This window comes from Idiotropiscis lumnitzeri, chromosome 10 (genome assembly GCF_059441095.1).
Source record: "Idiotropiscis lumnitzeri isolate Australia: NSW breed Sydney's pygmy pipehorse chromosome 10, RoL_Ilum_1.0, whole genome shotgun sequence".
In the NCBI taxonomy this organism is placed as follows: domain Eukaryota; kingdom Metazoa; phylum Chordata; class Actinopteri; order Syngnathiformes; family Syngnathidae; genus Idiotropiscis; species Idiotropiscis lumnitzeri.
Window position 1 is genome coordinate 9666599 of NC_142400.1, and position 10213 is coordinate 9676811.

Genomic DNA, 10213 nt, shown 5'->3' on the forward strand with positions numbered 1-10213 from the left:
ATTTTGGTGGACCTGCCAGGGCATGTCAGGACAATGTGGATTAGCATTTAGTGCTAATGCTAGCATACTATTTTGAGGTGTGAATATTTCTAGTATGAACACATTGTAAAACCACATTTTAGCACGTAGTGCTTATTGTGTATAGTACATTCATTAGCTTGACATCTTAAAAGTCTGGCTATACTTTAATGCAGTATTAGCTACTACACGTGTTGGCTACTTGGTGTATTTATGTTGTAATGCTACATTGACAATCACCAAGAGCTGATACATGTGACATCTATGCTAACTACACTCAAAGTTTAACTCATTTAAGTCAGTTAGAAAATAGTTAATCTGTTATTTGTTGATACAGAACTTTGTTTTCACCATAGTGGCTAAAAAAGCAAGTTATAATTCACAACAAGAGGAAATGGAAAAAAAACATTATACTGTGTAAATTATACAGTTGTTTTTTAATGTGGAAAACAAGTTGTAAAAAAGGAATTTCAATTTATTTGAATCACTTTAAAAGCTCCGGGCACTTCTTTTCTACAATGCGGGAAATGGTTCTGAACAAATGCCCAAGACACTGGCTATTCATTGTACTGGAGGATGTTTATCAACTTATATCCGGAAAAAAGTTTGGAAATGTTTTTTGTTATTTTAGGCTCTGAATGTTATTCAAGCTAAATTGCTCAAAGCGCAGTTGCGAGTCAAATTTGAAGAAGTGTCTGGGTGACCTTAAAACAACAGACAGCGACTTTTTTTTAATTTTTTGTTAATGAGATCCTGCAGAAATTGCCTGAAATGACCTAAAAAGGAATTTTGAACAGTCGGTGCCTTGGTAACTAAAGTTTGTTTTGGGAATATTTGACAGTCAAGACATCGTTTCCAACATAGATGGCAGTGAAACATAATTAGTTTTGCGTGTAGATACTGAAAGCGAACATCATCAGAACAAAACAGGTTTCTTCCTGGCTGAGTCTGAGTGCCAAGACTCCTTTTCATTCAGCTTAAAATAGAAAGTCACTGCTTACGCACGTCTCCACAACATAGTTTAAGCAGTGCCGGGCAGGAGTGATTTGTGGGGGTGGAGTAACAGAATCACAGGGAACCAAAAGTAGCTGGAAAATGCCAAACGCAGCTCAGGGTATAAACTTCATCTACATGTGAACAGTCCGAGCAACTCCCACTTAGAATAAAACCAATGCTTCATTCAAAGCGTGTTTGTAACATATTGATTTACATGCCATATCATGTGATCTGACAGCCTGTGTTCATGTGGGGAATCCAACCATCATATAAATGACCTCGGTGACCCCTTGGAAACATACCCACGCCCCCACTATACTGAAGCAGCATCATTACCGCATTAAAGCAACAGAGGGGAGCATCAAATACAATTGAAATACAGAAATGGAGAAGCCGTACACATAATGGATGGGTGGATTGATTGTACTTCATTTTCTTTATTTAATTAAATATATTACTAATCTTATCTATCGATTGTAGTTCTATCTGTAGAAGATTATATATAATACTGTACATTTTCAAATTGAGAATATACAATAAGGACAGTATGCGAAATACAAATTGACATACATAATATAGTTTTAAATAATTCATTTTAAAAAATAATAATAGTTACCAGATGCCAAGCCGAATTTTTTTTCTCGTCTACACATGTTTTATTGACAGCAAATGCACACAAGACTAAGCAACAGTTTCACCAAAGACAAACAGAAAAAAAGTCCAAATCAGTCCTCCGTGGTTGTCAAGACAACCGTTTTGGTCAAAATCAACATAACACTAAATAAAGAGAACTAAAAGCAGGATAAGACCAAGAGGTTATTTAATACCCACACTCGCATGGGAACTTCATGATTGTACATCACTCATGGTGAGTTTTGTGCTTGCCTCGTATCTATTTTTGTAACAGCAGCAGAGCTGAGTGTGCCTCTGAAAATGTGCTTTATTCATGTCATGATAACACTTATTTATTCACTAGCCTAGAAACGAGTTCATTCATAATAGCTTTGCCACGCAGTATATTGGCAAAGTACTGTTCATGGCTGATATCAATTCTGGTTTGCAACCAAAGACAATGATACAGCGCTTTATTAATTCATAAGTCTTTGTACATAGTGTTATTTATTCTAAGGCGTCAGTCATTCCCAATTTCAATCACACTGTTGGTAATGGATTTCGAAGAACAAGTGTGATTACGCCAGCCATGTACTGCTTTGTGGAATTATCCAGTTACTGTTGGAATAACGGTTATGACGTAATGACTCAAATTTACAAACACAAGGTCGATTCTCACAACAGTTTACGTCAATTATTGGCGTAGTTAATTGAGAGCGATGGCAGCTGCTTAACCCTTTGAGAGATGTATTGCGCAATGAGGTAGTTTAACACGAAGGTCTGTCATAAATTGAAGCGATGAGTTGGTCTTTTTTCAGAAATCTTCCTCCTGCACCGATCTGCTCCTCACTTCAGTTACTTTACAGTTGTGTCAAAGATGTCAGTTAAACATAGCAATGTTTGGAAGGTATCAATGAAGATTTATTATTGCAGTTGAACAGTACATTAAACTTGCAGTCGTGTTTGTATCGGACTACAGGACAATACGTACAGAGCTATGAAGCTTCTGAATGACGTGTAAATATACACTAGGGGGCGCCAAATTCACCCATCAATCCATTTTCTGAACCGCTTTTCCTTACTTGGGTTGCGGGTGTGCAAGATTTGAAAATAATCATTTAAGAGTCTACATTTGACAGCAAAGACAACAGAGGGTCAAATTACTACCATATAAATTATCTATTGTATTAATTTAAAACAAGTTAAAATACATAAAGAACAGGGAATAGGACTAGACAAGTTATTTACTTCTTCCTATACTCCCTTTTGAACATGTAAACTGTTTATGATAGTTTCTTTTTTCCCTTCTTAAATCTGTCACTTCTGACTATATTAATTTATATCTGTTCATATGTTCAATAAAAAAAATCAATCAATACTATTAAAATTCATTTTTTAAAATAGAAGTCTCCATAATTGAATTGCTAAGGGCTGAAAAAGCGAGCTGTTTAAGACCAGTTACTCGTTAAATATGTTTTTTTAAAACACGAAAGAATAGGGCAGCTTGTTTTATACACAAAGGAAGCAGACATTTATTTTTCCTTTTTTTTTTTTAAAAAAAAAATTTTTTTTTACTCTTCCCGAATTAGAGCTTTTAACGTGGAAGATTTGTGCTAACGTTTGTAACGTTTTATTTGCGCCGCATATTTTCATAAAAACGAGTCAGCAGACCGCCAGACAAAATTGTTTATTTCAGTTAAATAACATTTGCGGCAACACTATCTTGTATCGAATCTGGCATCTTGCATTTGATGAGCCGAAGAATTGTCAGAGATGTTCAACAAAATGTTAATCATGCACTTAGTGGTCATTCGGACAAAAGAATACTACCTACTGACATCTCATGAGATTTGTATGGGACTTTTTTTTTTGGTACAAAAAAGCAAAGTAAATAGACCAGACTTTAGGGCTTCAGGTTGTTACCTCAAAAATCAAATGTGTCTGAAGTCATGCAATTCAGGTAAAATATTCCTCACAAGTCGCACATTTCCACCATGGCCTCACTGAATTTATATCAATTAAGCAGACGCACATCAAAAGCAGTAAGACTCCAGTGCCGTATGGTCACTTAAAACAAAGGGAGTGTTTTATTTTTCCTTTAACAAAGGTTAACATCTTTTGCCACTTGCTTTTTAAGAATGCTAAAAAAATCAAATAAAAAAATTATGTAAAAATCGTGCATGAATTAGTTTGTTCAAATATCATTCCATTTCTTTTTGAATAGTGATTAAATAAAGTTTGCAATAATTCATTTTCAAAAGGGAAAACAATTTGCAATTTTGATATTTTAACAAGAAAAATGAAGTCGATGCACATGATTTGCTTTCGTGGGCCACATGAAATGATGTGGTGGGCCAGATCTGGCCCCTGGACCTTTAGTTCGACACCTGTACCCCAGCACAATCACAAGAGTTTATCACTTTTCTTCAATTTTGTCACGGTGCAAAAGCGTCATAAAAATCATGTGCATTACCAGAACGAGCCAAGATGAGGAAAAGTTCAGGCTTCAAAACACTGACTGTGCCTTTGAAAAATAGAAGTAATCGAGCACCTGAAACTGGGAGCCCAAAGGACCAGTTTTTCAAATTATTGTTTCACTGATACTGAGGCTATCATGTTATAAATACATGGATTAGTACCGTAACTTAAATACAGCGTGAACGAACACAGCCACCCCTGGGAAATAATATTTAAAAAAGGCAAATCATGCGTTTATGAAAAGAGATGTCATCCTCTGCTCATATTCGGAAAAAGAGACGTGAACTTGGCACAGAGACCCATGCAGCCGTTTGGCCAGACACAAACCAAGCGCTGGTCGTGGCGTACCGATCCATAAGACCCTCTCTGCCCTCAATGTGGCGCATTGGTGCACACGGACCAGAAATAAGTTCTGCACAGATTTAGTTCCAAACACTTGACGCGGTTCGCTCTGCAAGCGGCGGCGATGCTCATCTGGGTCATCTGACCCTGGAGCGCTTAACTACAATGGTGCCAGCGACCATGTCGTACACAGTCCTGTTGTGCTGGAAGAACAGAAGCGTGACAAAAGCTGGGAAAAAGAAAGCGATTGAAAAGTTCTTGCTCAGGGCTCGCACAGTGGATCTGTCAGGAAAGATAGAAAAACGCATCGTTAGAGAGGTGCACAACACCATACTTTATTTCCATGACGAGATTAATGAAGCATAGCTATCAAGTGCAATAAAAGCTGTGTTCAATGAATAGACAGTTCTGTAGGTCAAATTTGCTTGAGGATAGATTTTAAAAAATATTATTTAGAGTTGCGATTTGTGTTCCCCAAATCAGCCTACCATGGCAAGGCTACACACAAAAATAGAATTTTTTTTTAATATATCTTGTTTATAAAGACAAAACATGCAACTAAGTATTTTGAAGTGATACATTTTGACTGAAAGACTAAAACCTTTGAATGTAGGGGAAGAAGTAAGTTGAGCTTGGGCCATTATTAGAAGAAGTTACAGAACTTGCATTTTTTTTCTGTCAGCGATTTATTTTTTTAAGGGTAAGTTACAGTTTCAAGCCAGCATCGATTAATAATGTTTTTTTCACCACGTGTGGCAAGGCTCGATCCTCAAATGGAAAGTGCCAAGTACCAACTTTCAAATCCGGCCATCAGATGTCACTATTTTTTCCCAGTTAAAAACGGCAGCAGAATTTCACACCTTTTACTGTGTGCTGCAAGGCTGCCTTGCTACTGCAATAGCAACGACTAATCAATTAATCCAAAACTATTCGATTAGAAGATTAATTGATAACTAGTTTTGATCATGGATTAATTGTTAGGATCAGTGGTCCCCACCAAAGAGGCTGACATTTTATGCAGCACCACACCCTGCTGTTGACTAAAACTGATGTCAAATTGGCCTCGGGCTTGCATTGCTAATTTCACGACTCGCCTGTTTCAGGATTTAGTCAATCAATTTCAGTCGACACCAGAGGGCAGTATAGGATAAAATGGCAGTGCCCTGAGATTGATGAAAATTGATGGATTTTTCTTCTTAATTATTATTCCATGAATGCAATATTTACCAGAATGCAGTATCTAGACTAGTGGTGGCACACACAATATATTATTGTAAATATTTTCTTTGCCTTTGAGTTGCCCTTTTCTCAGATTATTTAAAAAAAATTTTATTACAGATAATTAAATGGTTACACTCACGCAGACAGAGACACATCAGTTGCCGGCACAACGAGGACCCGGTTGGGATGAACCAGAACCGATGAGTCGCATGTCACAACTCGAAGTCCAATAAGGAATTTTCCTGGGGTGGCTCCTCCAGCCCCCCAAATACACACAATCTGCAAGGACATGTCAGTGGTTGAGTGCCTTGCAGCTCAGAGTAAAAATAAATAAATAAATAAGTACCGTACAACAAATGAAAAAAAATATTAAAAATACAAACACAAATTCTCCTGAGAAATCCCACTTAACTAAAAAAAAAAGTTCTAAAAATGGGTTAAGTACATGTGCAACACGCATCCCAACTGCCTAATACATTTTACCCTTAAAAAAATGTTAAATGTAAATGTTAAAAATTTAAAATACTCAAAATATTTGCTGTACTCTAGCAACAAACACTCCTTACCTCATAAAAGCACACCAATATTGGGTATACAAGCGCCACCAGCATCATTTTCTGCAATTCCTCCATCGATGTTTCCTCATCTATTTCATCGATGATAAAATGCATTGCAAACTTGGACACATCCCTAAACGAGAGAAAAACAAAGGTAGGCTATTTTGTATGACTAACAACCCTCAAACATTATCTTTGCCGCTGCATGAACTGACTTGATTCCACTCAGGTGCATAATACTGATGATAATGGTCGCTTTGATGAAAAACAAAATGAAGAAGTCCACAATTTCAGCAAGGAGTCTTTGCAGAGGTGATGGGATGGTGTACTCCCGACCTGGAGAATGGATTAGAAGACTGGGTCAGCATCGAAACAGTTTGGGACTATAGTGGGCAATGCTACTTATGCACCTAAGTGTTAAATGTCGAGTTTACCGTTACTGCAGCATGTTATAATGCATTGATTTTCTTTTATTTACCTGGCCTCCGTGGGTTTCCATTCTCCTGTGGCAGCTGCTGCGGTTGAGTGAGCACTGCAGCCCCGCCCGCGGCTTCACCTCCTCGGCTACTCGGGGAACCGGAGGCGGCCGCATTGAGCGTCAAGGGGACACCGAAGTACTGAGCATTGGGCTCGAGACGTGCCGTCGACGTCCCGTTGACAGACTGTAAAACGCACGGATAGGACATGGCTGCTGACGCCGCCAGCCAGCTCTGCCAAGTCACATAGCCGGTGGAGTACTGGCACATCCACGCTTGTAACTTCTCGCAATACTCCGCGGTGGTGCAGCTTTCAGGTGCATTTTTCTCGTCTGTGTTTTTTTCTTTTCTCTGTGTATCTTGTCCAACGCGACGTTTAAGCGCATTAGAAGCTTTACTCTTTTCGGGGTCCATGTTTGTGTTTTCCGTGTCCGCCATGTTGGATGAAGGTGACGCAACGTATACGTCATTCCGGACTTTTACACGAGTCTGGAGGGAATTATTTTGTTGTGTGTGTGTGTGTGAGTGATTTAACCGGTAGTTACGTCAACAGTTTTTAATTACTTTTAAACGAACGTGTTTTACACACGATGAAGGGTTAAGATAAACTCATTTTTGGTTAAAAATAAATCCAAGTTTTTCCCCCTTTGAAAGAAAATGGTACAGGCCATATTGGCCAACGAGTTTAAATTAATAGAAGAAAAACGGGAAATTTGACTTTTAATATACAATCAACATTTAATCGAAACTAAAATTATTTTTTTAATTACTATCTAGTTTTAGGGAAACAATTCTAAAAGTAAATGCACAGTGGGATATTTTAGAGTGAGACCCCACTTCAGTCATAACTGTCACACTCAATGTATGTGCAGAAAAAAAAAAACATTCAACTTAAGCGTGATGTTGAAACGTTAAAGGATTTTTTTTGGGGGGAGTAAAAAAACAAAAAATTCCACTGTCATCAAGTCGGGCACACCAGGAGTCCACTACCCCAAAGAGGCTTAATTAGGACAAGGGCACTTCCTTTACTTCCAGTCTGTGCATCCAAGACAAGAGGCCTAGCAAGTGAGGGGTCACTGCTTTGCTTTGACCTCAACAAGGGATTTAGCCGAATCACCACCCTGTCACAAGAGTCTAAGCTGATATTAGGAAACGTGTACTTGCTCGAACAAAAGACTGTTGTAAAGAGAAATAAACCTGAAAATTTAGATACCAGACAGGCTTCAGACCAACCCAAGGTGACTTGTTAGTGAATGACACAAAATCCTCTTTAATACCAAGTCTGAAGTCTTAAATTGGCGTGCAGCCGTAATTAATATCCAGGTCAGTTGGTGAACCCTAAATTCCAGTTAAGCACAAAAGAAGCCTTAAAACCTAATTCTTAAAAAGACTGTTCACATGGTCGAAGAATTAGTCTGTTATTTGCTGACACAACTGTTTGTGTTGCAAAGTGACCATTTGCAGTTTTGATTTTAAATTGAGAAAAAAAAGTTAGTGGTTCTGAGCTTTATCTTTTGCCACAATACATAATTAAATGACTCCAAATCGTTTGCTTAGGAACCACATCCATCACAGTTCTTTAGATTTTATTGCAAATCATCTTTACAAATTTTTTTTCTAGTTCAACATACAGTACATTATGCAAGACTGTACTTAAGCCTCCTTCTCATAGGTCCTCATCGCAACAACATCACCCATGATGCATTTCTACAGGGACAGAAGTCACAGAATTATGGGTTAAAAGTTGCATTTAAAAAAAAAAAAAAGGTTGCATATTGATGTAGCTTACAGCTGTCAGCTTTCCATCCTGAATCTCTCGTTCCAGTGTTGTAGACTTGCCATCCCACATCTGTTTCTGCACAAGTTTGCCATTTTCAAACGTGATGACAGTCTGCGGAGAACATTTGGGTTAATTGTATGAAAAATGACTTATCTGCGAATGTGCATTCATTAAAAACCCACCTTAGTGTTTCGATCATCTGCTGTGTTCTCTTCAAATTCCTCGTTGAGCTTGAATTTAATTTCTTTGGTCTTGAAAGTGCTCTCCGACTTCATTGTGATGATGCCTGCATTATCCACGCTGATCACAAGGTTGGGCTTAGCCATGTTGCCCACCTGCCGGGTGGCAAAGCCCACACCTCCATACCAGACAAAATTTGCTTCAATTAGCACCACGTTACAGCAAGCTCATCATCCAACCATGCTTAAAACTGTATCCTTACCAATAGCCTTCATGTATTCATCAAAATTCTCACTGGTGGTCAGCTTCCAGGTTCCAACAAATTGCTCAACCATGGTGGCGTATAAAGTCGACTTTGTGGCTCAGCGGCACAAAATATAATTCTCCCTTTGTGCGCAAGACGCAGACGAGAGGACAGACTGCCACGCTGAGGAAAAGTTATATTTGAAGCCGCGGTGGGGCTCGTGCTTGATGCCGAGCCCGCCAATCGGGAGCAGGTGCTACCGTTGCCATGGTGATGGGGGATTCAAGAGGCGTGTCTTCAAATCAAATTCTGGTGTGTGGGTCTGGGGGGGGACATCGTAGTGTTAGCCAGTTTAGAGCTATGTTCACGAACGTGCACATTTACTGCATGTGAACACAAAAAATGTTTTTTTATGATCATTTAATAATAGTGGTGGGCAAAGTATTTATATTTAAAAAATATATATCTCATGAAATAATTTGTTGAATATTAGTAACATAAAAATAAATAAATCTTTACATTTAACAATGTTTCATTCATTTTGATAAATAATTGAATATAATTTATTTTGGTAAAATAAAAACAAGAGATTTATCCTTCCAATACTAGAAAAAATAACTGTATATTTTACATCTATTTTTCATTTTGTATGAATTACTTAATGGATGTATTGGGAATAAGCAGCTAAAACATATTACAAAATAACTATCAGATAAATGCAATACAATACACACTGTGGTTAATTGTAATTGAATGAGAATTAAATATGATATCATTATGATAATAAACCATTTTTTACATACACATTTTAACTTTTTTCTTTTAACCCGTAGATTAATGAACCTCGTCCATGTGTCTAGTTTAAAAATCAAATCAAGAACAAAAATCTGCAGACTACTGTTAACTATTAACTAAACTCCATTGCAAAATTATCCGTTTCTTTGAGTTTATGATAGTGACTTTCATGTGTTTGGTTAAAATTAATATTTTTGTTTTATTCAATAGACTGCTGATAACATTAGTCCCTAATTCCAAATAAAAAAGATTGTCATTATTTGGAGAAGTACTCAAAATAATGGAAACAATTCAGGTGCCTTTCAGACATAAAAGAATGCAGAGGAAAGTTCATATTCATCATTAATAATCATCATAGCATACTTGTGTCTTTTCGGATTTGCAGTCACACCTTTATACATTTTAGCATGCACCCCACCCGTCTTTCGCATTGCTCTTGGGTGACTTGATGCCACTCCTATCCCACAAATATTCAAACAGCTCAGCTTTGTTTGATGACTTCTGACCAAATTTC

At 37.6% G+C, this 10213-nt stretch overlaps 2 protein-coding genes across 2 annotated transcripts; both read right to left on the reverse strand.

The window, feature by feature from the left end:
- Positions 1–3297: 3297 nt before the first annotated feature.
- On the reverse strand, positions 3298–7192 carry LOC148329060 (protein FAM8A1-like). Its single transcript, XM_088306859.1, has 5 exons — positions 6703–7192; positions 6440–6560; positions 6234–6357; positions 5807–5946; positions 3298–4728 (listed from the first exon to the last, which is right to left on the reverse strand). The coding sequence occupies exons 1-5, from the start codon at positions 7136–7138 to the stop codon at positions 4584–4586; spliced, it is 966 nt and encodes a 321-aa protein (XP_088162985.1). The 5' UTR covers positions 7139–7192; the 3' UTR covers positions 3298–4583.
- Positions 7193–8269: 1077 nt separating this feature from the next.
- Positions 8270–9103, reverse strand: fabp4b (fatty acid binding protein 4b). Its single transcript, XM_088306541.1, has 4 exons — positions 8923–9103; positions 8663–8838; positions 8490–8591; positions 8270–8407 (listed from the first exon to the last, which is right to left on the reverse strand). The coding sequence occupies exons 1-4, from the start codon at positions 8993–8995 to the stop codon at positions 8354–8356; spliced, it is 405 nt and encodes a 134-aa protein (XP_088162667.1). The 5' UTR covers positions 8996–9103; the 3' UTR covers positions 8270–8353.
- Positions 9104–10213: the final 1110 nt, after the last annotated feature.